This window comes from Haliotis rubra, unplaced genomic scaffold, assembly GCF_003918875.1.
Source record: "Haliotis rubra isolate DU_JTF1 unplaced genomic scaffold, ASM391887v1 Scf499, whole genome shotgun sequence".
In the NCBI taxonomy this organism is placed as follows: Eukaryota; Metazoa; Mollusca; class Gastropoda; order Lepetellida; family Haliotidae; genus Haliotis; species Haliotis rubra.
The window spans coordinates 143,800-166,067 of record NW_025767189.1 but is presented as its reverse complement, the minus strand read 5'-3'; the positions used below and the strand labels follow the sequence as shown (position 1 = coordinate 166,067).

The window sequence follows — 22,268 nt, the reverse complement described above, 5'->3', positions numbered from 1 at the left end:
ATCCCCGGTGTGACCACCTTATCCAGTAAGTTTCCTCTTAGGACAAGCAAGGCTTGCTCTGGGCCTATATGTCCTACCCGGATTTCCTTTGGTACACACATATATATAGACACACACATGATGACATGAACTCCGGCAATACATTATAAATTAAGTGTACGTACTGATGGTTTAAAAGAATCGCTGTTTCTGTGCTATAATATACAATAATGGGCGATGGGGTAGCCCAGTGGTTAAAGCTTTTTCTCATCACACCGAAGTCCCGATTCGATTCACCACATGGATATATTGTCTGAAGCCCATTTCTGGTGTTCCCCGTTGTGATATTGCTGGAATATTGCTAAAAGCGGCGTAAAACTCATTCACATACAATAATCTGAAGTTAACACGCTGTTTAACGTTAACTCATAGCGTCATGACACAACGCAAGTCCTGCACACTATATACAATTTTTGTGTTTGCTTGTTGTTTTACGCCGCACTCAGCAATAATCCAGCTATATGGCGGCGGTCAGGAAATATTGGAGTCAGGACCAGACAATCCAGTGATAAACAAAATGAGCATCAGTCTACACAACTGGGATACAATGTGTCACCAAAGGCAGCGAGACTGGCCATCCGATCCCATTAGTCGCCTCTTACGACAAACGTGTGTTGCTGAAGACCAATTCTAACCTGGATCTTCACGATTCCACCCTATTAAAAACCCAATCAGGAATGATAGCGGGCGTGGCCTGATATATATTTTCCAAAAACCTAAAAGTTAGAATACCCCAACCCATTGCTTGGTTAGCAAATCATGGCAGTGGTAACCCTTGCAATTTATCAATAAAATTAATATCCGTACTTCGCAAATTGTATGTATTTCCATCATACAATATTTAACAGAACACAATGTAATACAACAATCTCCATTGGAATGGAATGTACCCAAACGTATATGGGCTTACAATAGATAATTGAATTGAACACGGTTGTTATATTAATTGCCTGAACTAGCACAAATACTGTGCGACATTCAAATATTCAGATCGTTGACAAGGTATACATATATATTCAGTTCTAACAAACATCCGAATTGTACTGCTTTAAATTGTTCACAACCTGAATAAAGATAGAGCAACAGTTCGAATTCCTGGCAGAGCAGCGCTCAGTGTATCCCCGGGTCTGCCGCGCCGAGACAAGGCCCCACATTCGCCGTAAGTGCCGATTGAAATAAGAAGTCACGTGATCCGTGTTTCCGTAAACAGTATTTGCTATTCCCCGGCGCGGGGTCTGTGAGTAAGTAGGTCAGATGACACAGCAAGTGTCAGTTAAGACTTGGACAGTACGTTGTGGCCCACCAACTCAGGTAAATAATGTATAAGTATTCTCATAGTTATACTACTACTTATAGATTCGAATCTGTAGATGTCGCGAGTGTCGAGCATCGCACAACCTTTTTTCTCAGTCGACTAGTATACATATATACAGATCTTGTAATAAGATCTATCAACTAATAACTGTTTACTTTATTCAGCACTGGGGGTTACGGTTGAGGAGTTTTCAGGCAGGTTCTGTGAGTGTGATAAGCATGCTCCTTATTCGATGGCAGTGAAAGGAATGTATATATGTCTGTCACAGGAATGTGTGTCTTAGACTTTGGGAGTTATAAACAGGTTAAGTACAGGCAGTGAAACATGTATCAGTCTATTTGTGGAACAGTTATGTAAATATAGGACTTATCACACAGGAGCGAATACCCCCAGCTCTAATGTGCGTCGAATCCGTGCGAGTATTGTTAACAGTGTTTAAAAAATGTCGGCAATAGTGTGACCCAGGTCAGTCAAGTATGTTGTAACATGTTGTGAGAGTTTAAGGGGAGATTCGATCTCTATTTTATCCCATTCACGATACGCATCACGCACCTGTTAGTTTTGAACAGTCCATAGAATTCCAATGTGACTGATCATGCTGATGCTTATGCTTATAGACTGACGACTGTTGCCAATGATTAGCTTTAGTGGCACTGAAAAGTAACCTTTATTAAGTTTTATTATTAAAATATATCACTAAGTGATTTTCTATGTTTTTCACAGAGAGTATTTCTGTTCCCTGTGTGTGTGTATTTTGGTGTGTCTCTCTGTGTGTTTTGATGTGTCTGTGTGTGTTTTGGTGTGTCTGTGTGTGTTTCGATGTGTCTGTGTGTGTTTGGTGTGTCTGTCTCTCTCTCTCTTCTCTCTCTCTCTGTGTGAGGTGTGTGTGTTTCGATGTGAGTGTTTCGATGTGTCTGTGTGAGAGTGTCTGTGTGAGAGTGGTTCAGTGTCTGTATGGGTTTTTTGGGTGTTCCTCTGTGTGTGTTTCAGTGTGTCCCTGTGTGAGAGTGTGTCTGTGTGAGAGTGTTTCAGTGTCTGTATGGTTTTTTTGGGTGTTACTCTGTGTGTTTCAGTGTGTCCCTGTGTGAGAGTGTGTCTGTGTGAGAGTGTGTTTCAGTGTCTGTATGGGTTCTTTTGGTGTTCCTCTCTGTGTGTTTCAGCGTGTCTCTGCGTGAGAGTGTCTGTGTGAGAGTGTGTTTCAGTGTCTGTATGTTTTTTTTGGTGTTCCTCTGTGAGTGTTTCAGTGTGTCACTGTGTGAGAGTGTGTCTGTGTGAGAGTGTTTCAGTGTCTGTATGGTTTGTTTGGTGTTTCAGTGTGTCTGTGTGAGAGTGTTTCAGTGTCTGTATGGTTTTTTTGGTGTTCCTCTGTGTGTGTTTCAGTGTGAGAGTGTGTCTGTGTGAGAGTTTGTTTCAGTGTCTGTATGGGTTTTTTGGGTGTTACTCTGTGTGTGTTTCAGTGTGTCCCTGTGTGAGAGTGTGTCTGTGTGAGAGTGTGTTTCAGTGTCTGTATGGGTTCTTTTGGTGTTCCTCTGTGTGTGTTTCAGCGTGTCTCTGCGTGAGAGTGTCTGTGTGAGAGTGTGTTTCAGTGTCTGTATGGTTTTTTTGTGTGTTCCTCTGTGAGTGTTTCAGCGTGTCTCTGTGTGAGAGTGTGTGTGTTTGTACAACCCTGCATGCTTTCCCTAGATCTGCTTATCTCTCAAGGTGTTTTAGCTCTATAACTTTTCTTGAGTGGATTTGTTTTGCAAAAAAGCGCCACGTAAGTTCCATTACAATGTGTTAAAATTACAATTCTCTTTCGGTTACAGATAGAAACTGGGTAAGCATTAAGATTCAGAAATAGGAATCCTTTGCAATAATTAAATTATAATCTGCAGGAATAATTAAATTCACATTTCATCTCAATATCAAACACAAAACCAACACTTATTTTGAACACAGTTTCATCAGTAGACAGCCTTAGAATGTTGGGTATAGGCACATGACATGTTTGTCTAATCAGCTGATCTAAGAATATTTGTCAACTTTATATCACAAGATATGATAAACATGATATCTGAAGAAAAGCCAGATCTGATCTTTATGATATGGTTGCAATATTGGTGATGCGACTTAAAATCTTAACTCACTCACTATATTATCTTTCAAATAAAATTTTATTCTCATTTCGTGACCTGAAAACAGTTTCAGTCATGGTTGGTTGTACAACTACAAGAAAACAGCACGCACAATCAAAGACTTGGTTTCTATGTAACCTGGTATTTGTAAACCCACATAGATTCCCATTTGTATACAGCGTGTATAGTGAACAGTTCCCAACACTCCCTCACTCAGTAAGCATATAATATATACAGACCTTGTAGTCATAAGGTGTAAGGTAAATATGTCAGTGGTATCCAGCACCTGGGTTATGCATGAGGAGTTTCATTGAGATCTATATCAGATATCTGTGAACGCAGATCAGATTTATCTGGTCACTTGTGGAGATACTCAAATAAAAATGTCATTTGATGGGAAAAGCCAAATTTCCTCTTTTCAGACATGCTGTGAACATAATAATCTTATTGTTGTGGATTTATGTAATATTTCATTATTAGTGGTGTTCCGATTAATTGAAATAATCGAAGATTGGTCGCAGTATCTGAACGACCAAGCAATAGATCACATTTTCTCATAATCGAACACAAACGATTTTGGAACTGCTGTTTTAGTCTTTGAAACACTTGACGATGGAACATATCTTTGAAGTTGTTGGGGCCTGCAAACTTGTTTAATTTTTAGAAAAATCACTTCACTATCTGAAAAGTCATGACTGAATATTTCTTGAAGACTCCAGGAAGTTTATGGTCATGATATATTAGTCATCACGTTAAAGTAGCAAGTTGCATCATCTTATACCTACCAGTATCTGCAATAACAACCTGGATAGGAAAATCTGAAAAATGATGCAAACCAATTTTTTTCGATGATTGTTCGTTGGTAATGAAGCAATCATCAATTGTGAGATTTCAACCAATTCCCAACACTATTCATTATTAAATATTTAATTATGATAATTCAGTGCTAGATTCAGGATTTGTGAGGGTGGCATTCAAATATTGAAGCCTCAGCTTCAGGATGTTTGGTTCACATATTTAAGCTGCATGTGTATTTAAACCAAGTATATGTCATTGTATCCCTCACTATGGTGTGGTGCACTAGCAGATTACTGGAAATATTCATAACAAACTACCATTATTCCGAACTTACATTAGTGGTGGCTTTCAGTTCATTATAACATTAGTTTATTGTATATCATACTCTAATCTTCCTGTCTTGGAACTTTTGAATTTCTTGGTTTTGTGCTTTTTGGGCATGAACTTTGTAACCCAAGTTCGGACAATTTTGTATTTTTCACCTTTCCAGGGATATAAGATGTACATATGAATACACAATGCCATTTAGATATTGGTCAAATGTAACAGATGTCTATATTTGGGATTACACTTTGTCAGATAAGTACAGATTCTAGTACTTCAGGATTTGAACCCACACCTTCAGAGTCACCTAATTGCCAGCACACATCAAATCCCCGATGGGATTCAACCCAAGAAAAATACTAGAATCTGTACCTTACCTTAAAGTTATTCATGTAAGGGTTTCATTTACATTATCTCAAAAATGCAGTTTGTTGACTGATTGAGCTGAACTTCTGCATGTATGGCTTTGCTTATAATTACAGCATAGTTTGTTTTTAATGTGCCTTTTGTGAAACCGAAAAATCGATGGTATTTGAGAAGCACATACAGTATATTAGGCCAGAGAACATGTCACAATAAGCCTGATATAAATAGTCTCTGATTAGGAACAGTGTTGAAACTGTTTGTAACACAAATATAACTGTTGTGTATTTTAACCATATTGTTCAAAGGTATGTTCATGACAATCAACTATTATGAAAGTTGCAGATAGTAAGCTGTGTCATATTTTTAATACTTTGGTCCATGAGTAGTATAAATAAATAAATAAATAAATAAATAAATAAATAAATAAATAAATAAATAAATAAATAAATAAATAAATAAATAAATAAAATAAATAAATAAATAAATAAATAAATAAATAAATAAATAAATAAATAAATATATACACACATATACATATACATATACATACATATATATATATATATACATATACATATACATATACATATACATATATATACATATACATATATATATATATATATATATATATATATATATATATATATATATATATATATATATGTATATGTCTCTCTACACACACAAACACACATACACTTTCACTCACTCACTCACTCACTCTCAATTTCTTGTTTGATAAATCAATTAACATCATGAGAACCTGTAAACCTGAGAGATGGATTTCCTAAACACCATCAAGACTGCAAAAATAGTTCAGCTTCATTTGTCCTGGACCCTTAAACTAACCCACAAACTATGTTATGATCAAAAGCCTAATTTCCTCTTATAATATGCACTGTCATTCATAGTGTACAGCCCATCTTAAGCTGTGAGCTCGGGTGGAAATAACCCATTGCCCGACGTCCGAGTCCAGAGGTTTTTTTTCTGTCGGGCATGCAAATTTGTATATCACACTGTACTGATGTCCAGTTGACTTTTCAATGCTAATTATGTTGTTTATTTAAAAAATCAACAAGAAAACGGCCGGTATGGTGGAAAACTTATCAGGGCAAGTGATTTTACGTGTGCCACTGTACCAGAGTACACTAGCAATTTTAATATTATTTCCACCCCTGGAGCTGCCACCGATAATCAGTTTGACAGGGTGCAAAAATAGGTTTTGAATCATTTCAGTTGGTCAAGTTTATTTTCCATTAAATGAATCATGAAGAGTATTACTTTTATAAAAAGAAATTTGTCTTACATATTTTATTTCCTCCCTCCCTGTTACATATAGGGTAGCTCACACCCAGGGTAATGTGAGTTCCACAGCATGATGTACATGTAATATTGTGTTTCCATGGGTGTTTAAAGGATGTACAAAGGAAGAAGGTTTTTTCCATTAGGACAAACACTCATTCACATACTTACATACCTACATTCACACACAACTCGATAGAAATCTGCTAGCCTCTTATCACATGTTAAATATATATTCAATGATCTTGATTATTGCTGTTCCAATGATGTAAAAGGTACATGATACAACATCCAAGCCTGGTAGAACTTATGTTGATCACACACTGAAAAAGGTTCATACATGCTGTTTCAATATTTACCTTGCCATGGCAAACAAATTGAGCACTATTTTCAAAACACTCGTTTTTATAAATTACCAGGGGCGGTGGGGTAGCCTAGTGGTTTAAGCGTTCACTCTTCACACCGAAGACCCGGGTTCTATTCCCCACAAAGGAATATTGCTAAAAGCGGCGTAAAACCATACTCACTCACTCACTAAAAATTACCATTACGAATTCCCAACATGAACAGTACAGGCTTTTGAAGAATAGAGGGATTCATTTTGTTTATTGTCAATCATTATTTCAGCTGTAGGATAGGATAAATGTATTTTGTTTTATGAGATCTATCACCTACTTTAATTGTGATGTCATGCACATTGTTAAAGGGTGATTATATCAGAGGCTGTCTTTTTGTGTTCCACATGACAAGGCTCCATTTAAATAGTTCGCACAATGATAACAAAATAATGAAGTTTATTCAATGCACAGTAAGTTCTATTTTTTATCAACATTTACATATTGTTTTGTTCTGTTTACCACATGTCGTTAACTGTTCCTCAAAACCACTGATACGCAGCGCTGATTGTCCTAGACACGATGTGTCAACAATGACAGTCTTTCAGGCATAGAACGTGACACATCAATACCCTCAAGCATATTGTTTACAATAGATTAAGCTTTGAAATAAAGAACAAAAGGCCAGACCAATTTTATTTCTTGTTTTACAGATTTTTGTCCTCAGAAAACCTGAAGGCAGGAGGGGAAAATATAAAAATAAAAATCACCAGTCAAAGAATATTCCTTCTAAATGCTAAAAGTATTTTATTTTTGGCTATTAATGAAGTTTATATTTGGCAAAAAACAATCAAAAAAATTATTTGGGTAAGTTTACATTTTTGGGCAATAAAAACATAGGGATTGTATTTTTTGAGAGGTGAAAATTAATTATTATTTGTCTTATTCTTGAAAAAATACAACCAGCGGATCCGTAAAACAAGAAATAAAATTGGTCTCTGCCTGTTTTCGATATGGAAAGATTATTCAGTACAACTGTTGCAATCCATGGCTTTGAAAGCAGCCTGTAAAGTTAAGTGGACACCAGGGCTCCAGATAAGGGCCGTATCGGCGTATGTACGGATAAAAAAATATGCACGATACGATAGGAAATATTTTGAAAAACGTAGCAGACACGCACCACAGCAATGGTGTACGGTCTTAAAATCATTCTCACTCGTATTTATCGGAAAAAGTATTGTTTTATTGTTTATTGACCTGTTTACACAAGAGTAACAATGTTGTGGTGCATATATGAAACGAATGATAAGATTACTGATACTCCATTAATTTCCATTCAGTACTCTAAATGTACACTTAAGGTTTTCCAGTACTCTTATATTGAAAAATTAAGGAGTATGTACTCCTGATGTTGAAAAATTATCTGGACACTGTCTTCACACAGTAGGTGTTGTGGTTAGGGCTGGCTACCGATATAGATCATTGAGATTGATAATCGTAAATTAAATATCGATCAATTTATCGGTAAATATCAGTGAAGTAACTGTGAGTAAAATTGCTACAGAAATTCTTAAAGAAGTGAATACATTTCAAACTTCTAGTGTATAGTTCAGTGTATATGAATAGATTTCTAACAAAACAGGGTCCTGATCATAGTTCAGAAGGTGCCCATGAATAAAACTTTGTGTGTTGATTTAGTAAATTAAAACATTATTCTCTCAGAAAAGTTTATGTACAATATTATCGATGACACTTTTTCATATCGATAATAGTTAACAGAGGTAAAGATAAGCTGCATATCTGTGTAAATTATGCAAATATTTATGTGAAAACTCAACTCCTATTAAGTCTATTGGGTACAAGTATGCTTGAATTTTGGTAAATACTCAATAAATGTGATCTTACGTGTGTTACACACGAAAATGTCAAATATTAGCTTGTGTACCGGTGGATAAATAAAATAACTGAGGTATACTGAGAGGTTCTATTTCAGGACATGAACTTGACAACTTGCAGTCTTTCTTATCGTTTCTCATATTACATATCAAATATAAATAACAAACACAACATTTAAACTTTATTATATTTTTATCCCACCGGCATGTAATGCGGTGGGATATAGTCGTCGCCTAGTCCGTCTGTCCGTCCGTCCGTCCGTCCGTAATCATTTTGTTTCCGGAGCATAACTCAAAGACCGTTCGATATTTTTCAACCAAAATTGGTAGATATGTCAAACATAACCTAAGGTGGTGCCTTTTACTATTTACAGATTATTTTTATTTTTATTTTTCTCGGTTTCCATGGAAACGTTTTGGACTTAGTCTTAAAGAAGGGTGGGCTTCGTTTCCGGAGCATAACTCAAGAACCGTTCAATATTTTTCAACAAAACTTGGTAGATAAATCAAACAGATCCTAAAGTGGTGCCTTTTGCTATTCACAGATTTTTGGCATTTTATTTTTCCCGGTTTCCATGGAAACGATTTGGACTTAGTCCCAAAAGTGAGGGGTGGGCTTCGTTTCCGGAGCATAACTCAAGAACCGGTCAATATTTTTCAACAAAACTTGGTAGATGTATGAAACAGAACCTTAAGTGGTGCCTTTTGGTATTTGCAGATTTTTGTCATTTTTATTTTTCCCGGTTTCCATGCAAACATTTTGGACTTAGTCTCAAAAAGTAAGGATTGCTTTCGTTTCCGGAGCATAACTCAAGAACCGTTCAATATTTTTCAACAAAACTTGGTAGATATATCAAACAGATCCTAAAGTGGTGCCTTTTGCTATTCGCAGATTTTTGGCATTTTTATTTTTCCCGGTTTCCATGGAAACGATTTGGACTTAGTCCCAAAAGTGAGGGGTGGGCTTCGTTTCCGGAGCACAACTCGAAAACTTCTCAATATCTTTCAGCAAAACTTGGCAGATATGTGAGGCAGATCTTGAAGTGGTGCCTTTTGCTATTTGCAGATATTTGTGATTTATTATTTTTTTGGTTTCCATGGAAATGATTCGGACTTAGTCTAAAATCAAGCTGGACTTGAAGTAACTGTCAGATGATTTGTTCTTTCAAAGATGTGGGGGCCAGGGGGATATGTCATCTTCTGATGACTCTTGTTTAAATTAATGGAAAATGGCAAAATACCTAATTGAGTTTGAGTGAGATGAGTACAATATATTTGGTTACTCAAAGGAAAATTCGGATAACCAAATGAGATGAACTGAAGCGAGTACATAACTCCCATAACAGGGAGTTACTGAGGTCATTAGCTGGTCTGGTCTGTGCTGTGAATACTCAGCAGCTGTTGTGATCATCCAGAACCCATTTTTGTCTTTGATCCCATTTAAGGGGCGATGGGGTAGCCTAGTGGGTGAAGCGTTCGCTCATCATGCCGTATACCCTTGTGAAGCATTCAGTGACCTATACCAAACTCTCACATTATAACTTTGTTCGTCACGCTGAAGACCCGGGATCGATTCCCCACAAGGGCACAATGTGTGAAGGCCATTTCTGTTGCCGTGATATTGCTGGAATATTGCTAAAAGCAACATAAGACCATACTCACTCACTCTAGCTATATTTCAGGTTTATTTCATTTATTTGTTTGATGCCTTCTCAGCAGTCATCCAGTTAAATGAAAACAGTCTTAAGCGTGAAACAATGGCATGCTTGCAGCAAAGCCACCAAGCCTGACCACCTGAGACATCTGGTCATCTCTTAAAAATAGCAATGGGGCGGTGGAGTAGTCGAGTAGTTAAGGCATTCGCTTTTCACACCAAAGGTCTAGGTTTGATTCCCCCCCATTTCCAGTGCCCCTTCCTGGAATATTGCTAAAAGCAGCGTAAAACCCATTCTCTTACCACAGAGGAAGATATGACAAACAGTCTAAATAAACATAGGCTCACTATTATTCGTTACACTGCTATACTGAGTCTAACAAAACCTAGTAGAAGGTCGCGTCAGGTTACCTTTGAGCGACCTATGACCTTCCAATCAAACGCGAGATGGCCGAACGGATCTAACCAATCAGACAACAACTACTTGTTGGAGTTTGGCGGGACTTACAAAACGTTTTTTTTAATTTTCTCTTCCCTGGTCACTGACACCGATCTATCAATAAACGGAAATCTGCATAAAACACAGATATTTGACAGGCAGTATATACGCTTATGGGTTTCTAATGACATGGTTACTATTTGCTTGTATTTTCACAACATGACATCCTTGAATATTGACAAAAATGCTATTTTCAGCAACTGTTTACTCATTGCATTTATCACTCGGAAGCGATCGTGCGGAAAATAGCATTCGGAATCGTTCGAGTTTCAAGGTATGTGGGAATGTTAACTTTCTGTGATTTAGTAAACTGTGTTCTGATTGGTCAGTCCAAAAGGTTAGCTGACGCGACCTTCTACTAGGTTTTGTTAGACTCAGTATAGCACTAGCAGTACAACGAATAATACTGAGCCTAAGTTTACTTATATGACTGATATGACAAGTAACTCTGTGGGAAGAGAATGCATAAAACCACTCACACTAGAGAATGTTACTGGGGACCTATTGTAGCCCAGACTCCCTATGGAGGATAGTGTTGGGAGGGAGGGGTGAGCTTCGTTTCCGGAGCACAACTCAAAAAACGTTCAGTATCTTTATTCAAGACTTGGTACATATATCAAACATAACCTAAAGTGGTGCCTTTTGCTATTTGCAGATTTGGGGCATTTTCATTTTTCCCGGTTTCCATGGAAACGATTCAGACTTAGTCTCAAAAGGGAGGGGTGGGCTTCGTTTCTGGAGCACAACTCGAACACCGTTCAATATCTTTCAACGGAACTTGGCAGATATATCAAACATAACCTAAAGTGGTGCCTTTTGCTATTTGCAGATTTTGGGCATTTTCATTTTTCCCGGTTTCCATGGAAACGATTCAGACTTAGTCTAAAAAAGGGAGGGGTGGGCTTCGTTTCTGGAGCACAACTCGAAAACCGTTCAATATCTTTCAACGGAACTTGGCAGATATATGAGACAGATGTTGAAGTGGTGCCTTTTGCTATTTGCAGATTTTGGGCATTTTCAATTTTCCCGGTTTCTATGGAAACGATTCAGACTTAGTCTCAAAAGGGAGGGGTGGGCTTCGTTTCCGGAGCACAACTCGAAAAACGTTCAATATCTTTCAACGGAACTTAGCAGATATATGAGACAGATGTTGAAGTGGTGCCTTTTGCTGTTTGCAGATTTTGGGCATTTTTATTTTTCTTGATTTCCATGGAAAAGATTTGGACTTAGTCCAAAAATATCAAGTTAAGTAACTTTCAGTTGATTTGTTCTTTCAAATTTATGGGGGCCAGGGGGATTTGTCATCTTCTGATGACTATTGTTTTCACCAAGTCAAAATTATGACTAGAGTGCATTTCAACTCATCATTTTCATCTAAATCGAGAATGATATTTTCATGTTTTACAGTATATGTAGGACTAAAATGGATTGTACTGAATTGGCATAATGCCGTCTCACTGACAAAACCTGCAAATAAACAACATGAATAATGACTTGATATGGAAATCTTTGACTGTTTCATCACAAGGCATCGTAACAACATGATGTGGTGTCCTTGAAGACATTCTGAGGTGCCCACCTGGTGCTACTAAAAACTATATAAAACAAACAACCCACCTACCCTATTTTTATAAAGCATGTAATAGGAAACGGGCATATATTTTTTTGGCCTTAGAACTTCATAAAATTCAAGTTTTTACCTTTTTTCAGGTCATTACAGTTCCATGACAACCATGAGAGGATTGTTCCTGGTGTGTGTAGCAGCGGTGCTGCTGCCATCAGTCAGAGGCAATTCATCTGGGGCCAATGTTGGAGCATGTTCCAGCATGGTGCCTTCACATGGCGGAGCTACTACCCAAAGCTTTCCCTCCCCCTTCACAATAACACCAAATTCTAATTCCTACACCCCTGGCAAAAGGATTGATGGTGAGTGAATCGCAAAACATGATGCCATATGTTACATTTGGGAATATGCATTATCAGAAAAGTACAAATTCTAGTCCTTTCAAGGTGAGTTGCATCCAGGATTTGAACACCCCCAATTGCCAGCACACAAGAATAGCAATCTAACCCACTCTGCCACTGGGGCTCCACTAATAGTGTACCATGTACCTTGTGTACCCTTCTGATAAGGGGGCAGTGGGGTAGCCTAGTGGTTAAAGCGTTCGCTCGTCATGCCGAAGGCCCGGGTTCGATTCCCCACATGGGTACAACTTGTGAAGCCCATTTCTGGTGTCCCCCACCGTGATATTGCTGGAATATTGCTAAAAACGGCGTAAAACCATACTCAGCCAGCTCAGCCAGCTTCTGATAAGTAAAAGTTTGCTCGGCTTCCATGGCTGAAGGTAATGAAATGGTCAAATGTATCATGTTAAATTTGGGCTTACACTTTCTCAGTTAAGTACAATTTCTAGTACTTTTTATCCCCCGCAACGCGTTTTGCGGGGGGTATTAAAATGGACTCCCTCCGACCGTGCGTCCGTGCACATTTGTCATTTCCGGAGCAGAACTCTAAAACCGTTCAATGTTTCTTCACCAAACTTGGCACATACATACATCTGGTGGTGTACTGGTGCGTTTTGGTAGTTTTCTTATTCTGAATATTGAAAATTTTATAATAAATTGTATATTTATATACTTATCCTATCTCACGGTATGCACCATGTCTCTCTTCTACGACCATGTGTGGAAACGTGCTGTCTGCTAAGCTGAGTCAAATCTAACTGGCCTCTGACCTGCCCTGACCTCTGCCCTCACCCCGACATCAACGCCTGTCAATCATCCACCAAAGCGTGCAGCTCGCCCAATGATCACATGACCTCTACCTGTCATTCTCATCTTGGAGCTTCCAGTAATCTGTGATGTGGGGCAGGTCGGGTGGGTCCTATCGCGTGAGATAGGATAAGTTTATAAATATACAATATATTATAATATTTTCAATTTTTTTAACTTATCCTATCTCACGGTATGCATAATCCCACGGTTGGTAGGCGGGTCGCAGACTACCTCGTTACTACTACAAAAAGCATAACCCAAGGAGGCCAGGAGAAAGCACCAACTCCCTATATGCAAACTCCAAACTTGAGATGGATTTCTTCAGGTAACCCCTTGGCTTACACAGCACAAAAATACACAGCACAAAAACTCTGGGGAGTGGGCGCTCCCGAATTAATGTGGTTTTCAGCCGCAACTTTTGAAAGGCAAAAGGACGCAGTTTGGCAAGTAGGCCCCGTCGCCCCGCGATTTATCACGTGACCCCAGTGAATTAAAGCCGAGGACCTTAATCTGGCCAGTCCCTGCTTCGAAACTACCCCCCACAGACACACGCTGGAAGGCGGTGAAAGAGGGAATAGCCCGGTTGCTAAACTACTTTAACGTTCAGTACCAATCTTCCTAACTTACCAAAGGTGAGAAAGGACTTAGGAGCAGAACGCTTCGAAAACCAGACTGGTAATTGGAATCAACACTTCACTGACATGATTGCTCAAAGAGTAGAGGTCAGTAAGTGGAATGTCGACCATCTCTGCATGTAGTAGAGGACTTGCCTCATAGCCTTCTCGCCATGGATGACGCAAGAGCTCGGGTCTCATGTGGCTTGGCCGTTGCTGGTGGAGGTACGTCAGCAAAGTTGTAGGTACGCAGGATTGTAGTTCTCATCCAAAAAGCCAAGGTAGTATGGGAGACTTCCGAGATGGAGGCAGTAGATATAGGGATGAACAGTCTCTTACGTAGTCTTCGACGATCCTGCGAGGCAGCTAGATAAATCCTCAATGCTCGAACTGGGCATAAGGGAAGATCTTCAGTGTCTTCTGGGCCCAAGATGGCAGACAGTGGTGGGATCATGATTTGTGATCCGGTTTACCTGGTAACTGATTCTTGGCAAGGAAATCCCACCGCAAACCAAGGAAAACTCTCGCATGTCTAGACCTTCCAAACCGTACTCGAGAAACATCAAGAGCATGCAACTCGGAGATACGGCCAGCTGCAGCCAAGGCCAAGAGAAAAGATCTTAAATCTTCTCCTCCAGAGGTTCATATTCAGCTGACATGAGATGAGAAGTACAAAGGAGATATCCCAAGCTGGAGGCCGGAACTTCCAGGATTGGTCAGCCAATTTGAAAGACCTAGGAGAGACTGGAGTTCAGGGACAGTGGAAATCTTCACACCCGAGGCCGTTGCAATAACCATGTTAAGAGCAGCCAGGTAGGTAGACAGTGTAGAACCTCTGAGTTCCCTGGAGGTTCGGAGATGCTGAAGATAATCTGCCACCATCTGCGGGGATGCCGTAGTGGGGGATGAGATGCCCTTCTTCCTGCAGTATGCTTAAAACTTTCCCACTTGTCCTCGTAGAGTGACCTTGTAGAAGTATGATGGGCTGTTGTAAAGGCAGTAGCAACACGCTTCGAATAACCTTTAGCCGTTAAGGATTGATGTAGATGCGCCAAATGTGCAGATGGAGCATCAACAGGAACCAATGTAGTTGGTGGGAGTGCGGATGAACCAGTAGATCGGGTTGATCGGGAAGCGGTATGGGATCTGGTTCGACTAGGTCTTGAAGATTTATGAACCAACTTCTGGCCGGTCAGTAGGGCGCGACCTAAGTAGAGTCAACCTCCGTGTTGTGCACAGTTCCCTAAAATGCCAGGAAGAAGGGCCACTGCCGGAAACGCGTAAGCATTCAGGTCTTCCGACGGGATGGCTAGAGCATCGAGGTCCCAAGCCAAAAGGCCCGATATCGGTGACACAAACCAAAGCAGCTGATGGTTGAACCTCGTGGCGAAGAGGTCTACTGTCGGAGAAGTCATTGGAAGGCAGAAGGTCTGAAAAACCTGAGGATGTAATTTCCATTCCATTGGAGAAGGGCGACTCGGTCGGGACAGGGCATCTACAATGACATTCTTCACCCCCGGAAAGTGGTTGGCTCGTACCATGATGTTGAGAAAGTCCACCAGATCCAAGAACTGTTGAGTCCACTGTGAAAGCTGTGGAGACCCCGTTGACCCCATCCTGTTGATATGCCAAACCACTGCTGTGTTGTCCTATATTCAACAGTTTCAATGTCGAGACCTATTTTACCGGTATCCTGGAATCCGGTGTCTGATGGGGCGACTTTTCAGCCTGTTGACTTTGATGCCTTGTGTTAGCAGTAGCGTCAGCGTACGGCATGAGGTGCCAGTATCCTCCTCTGTTATTAAGTCATCGAGACATGCGACTACTCCCGTTCTACCTTTAGAGGAGGTTCATCGTTCAACGACATCGTCTCTATCTTCGGATGGTACATCCCAATCGGATGGTAGCATGGATGTTGTTGACACACCTTAACTACTCGTTAGGATTGCCGATAACCTCCGGATACAGCGTAGAACTTCGTCGGGGTATTTATTATCCATTTTGATATGAAGCCAGGTAATTTTGGTTCCATCATGTTCCCATCTCGACCGTGTATCACTCAGTTGGCAGCGTCTCTGGACTAAACTAAACAGAAAGCCTAGACTTAGGATCCCGTGCATTGAACTCCGGAGCTGAACTGAGTGGACCTAGCGCCGAAGTCAACACCTGGCTGTAAGCGCTGAAACCTGAGGAAGCGTCAATACAGAAGCCAGTGAACTATGAGGAAGCGCCGAACCAGGCACAAGCGGCGAACCAGAACCAAACAAGAGCGCCGAACTGGAAGTAAGCGGCGCTCTGACCACACATTTGGGATCCGTGACAACCGGGAGTCCAGGAGGAAATGCCGAACGGGGAGCGTCAAGCGTCAAGCCAGTAACACCGGGAGGAAGCGCCTAACCAGGAACACTCGGAGAAGCGCCAAACCAGGAACACTGGGAGGAAGCGCCGAACCGGGAGGAAGCGCCGAACACTGGGAGGAAGTGCCGAACCAGGAACACTGGGAGGAAGCGCCGAACCAGGCACAAGCGTCGAACCGGAACCAAACAAGAGCGCCGAACTGGAAGTAAGCGGCGCTCTGACCACACATATGGGATCCGTGACAATCAGCGCTCTAATCGTAGATAACTGTCCTGATGTAAGCGTCGCTTCAAAAGTAAGCGGCGCACTGGTAGAAAAGCTCCGAACTGGAAGTAAGTGTCGCTCTGACCAAACTAGTGGGATCTGTGACAAGCGGTGCTCTAATTGTTGATAACTGTCCTGATGTAAGCGTTGCTTCAAAAGTAAGCAGCGCACTGGTAGAAAGCGCCGGGAGGAAGCGCCGAACCAGGAACACTGGGAGAAAGCTGGACCAAACACGTGGGATCTGTGACAAGCGGCGCTCTAATTGTAGATAACTGTCATGATGTAAGTGTCGCTTCAAAAGTAAGCGGCGCACTGGTAGAAAGCGCCTAACTGGAAGTAAGCGGCGCTCTGAACAAACACGTGGAAACAGTGACAAGCGGCGCTCTAAACGTAGGTAACTCCTGATGTAAGCGCCAAACTGGAAGTAAAGGTCACTTGTGATGTAATGTTAGGAATCACAATAAGCGCCGCATGAGTAGTGCCCACCTCCGAAACGTAAAGGCGCTGAGGAACATTCACCACCAAAGACGGCCGGGATGAATAACAGACGTAGATAACACAACAACTCGTGGTGGTGAAGAATCTTCTAGAGTAATGAGGCTACAAGAATGCGGACGGAAGAGTTGACGCAGATTTTCACTGAGGTAGGAATCAGACGCCTCTCTAAGAAATCTTCATTAGGAGACTTCGACTTCGGAAGTCGTACTGTAGATATCAAACGGCGATCTAACTTAGGACGTTTAGTACTCAGACCCTCGGATGGATTCCAACAATCTCTGTCAAACTTGCGTCTACAAGCTACCCAGCGATATTCGGAAAACTCATCATCGTCACGGTTTGCACACAAAGTGCAACGTCTAGACCATTCACACCGGCCTAAACAGTCAACACATAGGTTATGTGCGTCTGCCGCCGAGAAATTACTGTTGCAGTTATCGCAATGTTTGCGTTTATTAGAACCATAACGATTCGATTTTCCCATTGTAGAAAGACATTCAAACTCTCTTATAGACAAACACACGCCCACACAACGTGGCGACAAGAAAGTGAGTGACAGGTAGAGGAGGTCATGTGATCATTTGGGCGAGCTGCATGCGCTTTGGTGTATGATTGACAGGCGTTGATGTCGGGATGAGGGCAGAGGTCAGGGCGGGTCAGAGGCCAGTTAGATTTGACTCAACGTAGCTGACAGCATGTTTCCACACATGGTCATAGAAGAGAGAGATAGTGCATACCGTGAGATAGGATAAGTTTAAAAATAAATATTTTTGGCGTTTCCATGGCAACAAGTTTTGACTTAGACTGAAATTGGTTGTAGTGCTCTTTTCCGGAGCAGAATTCTAAAACCGTTCACTATTTCTTCACCAAACTTGGCACATAGATTGGTCTGGTGGTGTACTGGTGCCTTTTGGTAGTTTTGGATTTCTGAATAAAAGATTTTTGGCCTTTCCATGGCAACAAGTTTGACTTAGACTGAAATTGGTGGTAGTGCTCTTTGCCGGAGCAGAACTCTAAAACCGTTCACTATTTCTTCACCGAACTTGGCGCATAGATTGGTCTAGTGGTGTACTGGTGCCTTTTAGTTAGTTTCGGATTTCTAAATAAAATATGTTTGCATTTCCATGCCAACAAGCTTGACTTAGACTGAAATTGGTGGTAGTGCTCCTTTCTGGAGCAGAACTTTTAAGATCTTTCAATACTCTCCTTCTACTTTTCTATATACACACCAAAACATTTGACATAATCATAACTCGTAGACATATTCATGAAGAGTATTTTGCCATTGCTGGGGGGTATTGATGGCTTTGTCTTCTTGTTGAATTGAGTTCGATTCAGGATTTGAACCCACTCTCTGAGGATTTGTTTGTTGGCATTGGTATGTTATCAGGATGTAATTGTACTAAACAAGACCCATTGGATCAGTACCTTGCGGTCGCTCAAAGATGTTCAACTTTACCTCACTACCTCTAAGATATTGGGGGAGATGGGGTAGCCCAGTGGTTAAAGTGTTCACTGGTAATGCCGAAGACCCAGGTTTGATTCCCCACATGGGGACAATGTGTGAATCCCAATTCTGGTGTCCCCAGCCATGATATTGCTGGAATATTGTTAAAAGCAGCATAAAACTAAACTCACCCACTTCTATGATATTGTTTGTCTTTACAGTGACGCTGGCAGGTATATGTGGGCGGCCATTCAAAGGGTTCCTGGTGCAGGCAAGACAAGCATCTGATTCAACATCAACTGTATCGGTGGGAACGTTTGCTCCATCTGACAACCGTGCTCAGACAAGGTGTCCTTCTGTAAGTTAACCCTTTACAATTTATTCAGAGATAATAGACATGATAATCTGGCCAAACTGTCACAAAAGTTCATATTCTGCTTGAACATCATCTGCGTTTAATGATATTGCTGATCATGTGATGGGGGCTTCTTATAAAATGAAGAAAACACAATATGATCAAGCTAGAGACATTGCAATGTGTATAATTTCACTTCCATTAAAATCTCAGAGGCTGCAACTCGTATAATTTCACTTCCTTTTGTATCTGAGAGGCAGAAACTTGTATAATTTCACTTCTATTCAAATTTCAGAGACTGTATTATTTCATGTCAGTTTAAATCTCAGAGACCACAAATTGCATAATTTCACTTCCATATGCAGTGTAAATCTCAGAGAGTGCAACTTGCATAGTTTCACTTCCATATAATCTCAGAGACTGCAACTTGCATAATTTCACTTCCATTTACATCTTAGCCTCAGGGACTGATGTTTGTATATCATCATATGATAGTCGTTAAGCTTAATATGCCACATAGAATTCTATGAAAACCAGAAAATGGTAACGTTCATCATCTGATCAATATGTATGAATGTTGACATGTTTGTTCCCAGAATCCATCCATTACCCATGTCAGCGGTGACTTGAAAAGTTCAATAACATTCAGTTGGACTGCACCATCTACAGCTCAAGGGCATCTTGTGTTTGTGTAAGTATGCCATGAATTCCCTCACCAGAGAAATTTTGCTATTTTGGCAGAATTTGACAACTACGCAGCATTGTTCTTGAAACTATTTAGTGCTTGAGTGTCACAGTGAGTGAGTTCAGTTTTACGCCACTTTTAGCAATATTCCAGTAATATCACTGTGGGGGACACAAGAAATGGGCTTCGAACATTGTGCTCATGTGTGGAATCAAACCCGGGTCATCGGCGTGACGAGCGAACACATTAACCACTAGGCTACCCAACCGCTTCAGTAAGTGTTTCAGGGTATCATGACAAGTCTCCTTCATGGGGCTGGAAAATAGATGAATCAATGACAAAGTTTAAGATCATCCTCACTGTCATATAGCCTGAAAGTTGTAATTGTTTTTGTGACAGATTGCTGTACATAAAGAAGTTAAAGTATGTGATGACTTAAAGTACGAACACAATTTTAAAATGTTGTGATTGAGTACGCTTAGTTTAACATCGCTTTGGACAGTATTTCAATTCTATCGTGGCTTGATGTGTGAGGTTAGCTCAAAGTGATGCATGTTAAACCCACAATCATAGGCATGGTGCTGTCCAACCTAGAAATGGATTCAATCCATGATGATAGGTTCCTGGCACACATAAGGGATGCAACTCTGCATAGCAAATGTTTGGACACCTTAGGGACTGTTCATATCACCCATTCATTCATGACCAACTCGTGTTATTCCGGAACAAACCGAATAGCGACTCGTGACTCTCTGGAAGGATTTCATATTGGCGCATGAACATGAACTCTATCCCTGTTTGATTCCAGTGTTTCTTAATTATCACCGAAGCACATGTACATTGTATTGCTAAGTTGTTGTTTTGGGGGTTTGTTTACTTATTTATTTCAAAGAATTAAACCTCTTTGATACAACTAAAAGAAGGAGAAAACATATTTGTTAAAGACATATTCTAATGTAATTATTACCAGCTGTTAACCTTATATTTCCAATTAGGGTTTACTAATCACAAATGGGAATTGTTTTATTGAATGTGCCAATAAAAGTTTTAAAATTTCAGCTACATTAAATCCCAAAGGACATACTCAAGAATGACTTTAAAATATTTCTCAAACTGAACATTCGTGTAATCTTGCTGTCATACTCATAGCGATTTATAATTACATTTCCTAAAATTGGTGGAAGTGCATGTACAATCTCCATAACAAGCCCGCAAGATCGTCAGAAATACACTCAGTTCGACCCACGAGTGCCGTTCTGTCAACAAACGCACGTGCGTGTATTTGAATCTCTCACCGTCAATCACATGATTCTTATTAAAAACTTCATAATAGGCAGCAAAATCCTGTTAGCTACGTTCTTTGTACTTTAAATATGACGATATATATTTTTCATGATTTTTTAAACAATGACATAATGCCATAAACGATTTAAGTACTCAGGATTATTTTTATCAAAGCACCGCGGTCATTTACCCGCGTTTTGATTGGTTTGTCGTATTTTCGCACATACCAAGGATCGAGAGGTGGACGAGTCTTCTTGGAGGTTACGGAAAGGGGCGAGTGGTGACGAATGATCACCCATTTGTTCTGGGGATGTGGGGAGATCAACAATTTTGTGCATAAAAAAATATGTTTAAAATTATGCTTAAAAATTATGGAGGAAGGGGGTCATTGATTTTGTATATGACATGCAAAGGGGGTGGGGTGTGCATGGGTCACTTACTTTGCAGCTTTTAGTGGGGGTGGCATTCACATTGTACATGCTTCTCCATAAAAATCATCATCACCTCTGCGAGCCATAAATTATGAACAGTCCCTTAGACTACTGGGCTAGCCTTGACCAATAACATGCTGTGTGACCTATGTAGGTGGTCAAAGGGTCATAGTGAAGGTCATGCTGAACTTTGATTGCCATTTTCTGATAAAAATGGAGAACAGATAAATATTATATTCTATTAACACTTTGTCTGAAAATGAATTTGATGAACGCCTATCCTGTGTTCAGTATTCTCTGTTATTTGAAACAGGATACTTAGTATCGTTCAGACGTTCAGACAAATCTTTGTTGACAGTAGTCATGTCACAGGACTTTCATGTTAAATTTCGACTTACAAACACTATTTGTCTTATTTTCTATTACACTTGCATTATACTAGACACCTGTCAGAGGTGTTTGTTTGATGCTTACTGTACAGAGCTATTCAACGGCATGGCAAACATGTGAATAAAGCTCAAAAGAGATTAACATTATCAAACCACAAAAATGAATATCACATCAGTTCATAAATGTAGACAATCAGTCATAATCCAAAATATTCCATAATGACAAGACTGAAATCTAGCCTGTTTCTTTTTTAGAGCAACATTTGTTGAGAGCTATTCAACCTTCTGGGCTAAACAAATGTCTGTGGTAATTCGAGATGAATCTCTGTCCAACCCACCTCCCAGCTATCCTAATGTCCCGTCTCCAGTGACAAATTCTTCAGTATGTCCTACCACGACTCCAGCACCTCCTACAACACAGGTACAGTCCTTGGAGTGAGTGAGTGAGTGAGTTTAGTTTTATGCCATACTATGCATTATTCCAGCTATATGGCTGCGTTCTGTAAATAATGGAGGCTGGACCA

At 40.2% G+C, this 22,268-nt stretch overlaps 1 protein-coding gene across 1 annotated transcript; it reads left to right on the top strand.

The window, feature by feature from the left end:
- Nucleotides 1–1,326: 1,326 nt before the first annotated feature.
- LOC124291659 (putative defense protein 2) lies at nt 1,327–22,201 on the top strand. Its single transcript, XM_046728710.1, has 5 exons — nt 1,327–1,350; nt 12,355–12,570; nt 18,822–18,958; nt 19,552–19,646; nt 22,000–22,201. The coding sequence occupies exons 2-5, from the start codon at nt 12,369–12,371 to the stop codon at nt 22,181–22,183; spliced, it is 618 nt and encodes a 205-aa protein (XP_046584666.1). The 5' UTR covers nt 1,327–1,350; nt 12,355–12,368; the 3' UTR covers nt 22,184–22,201.
- Nucleotides 22,202–22,268: the final 67 nt, after the last annotated feature.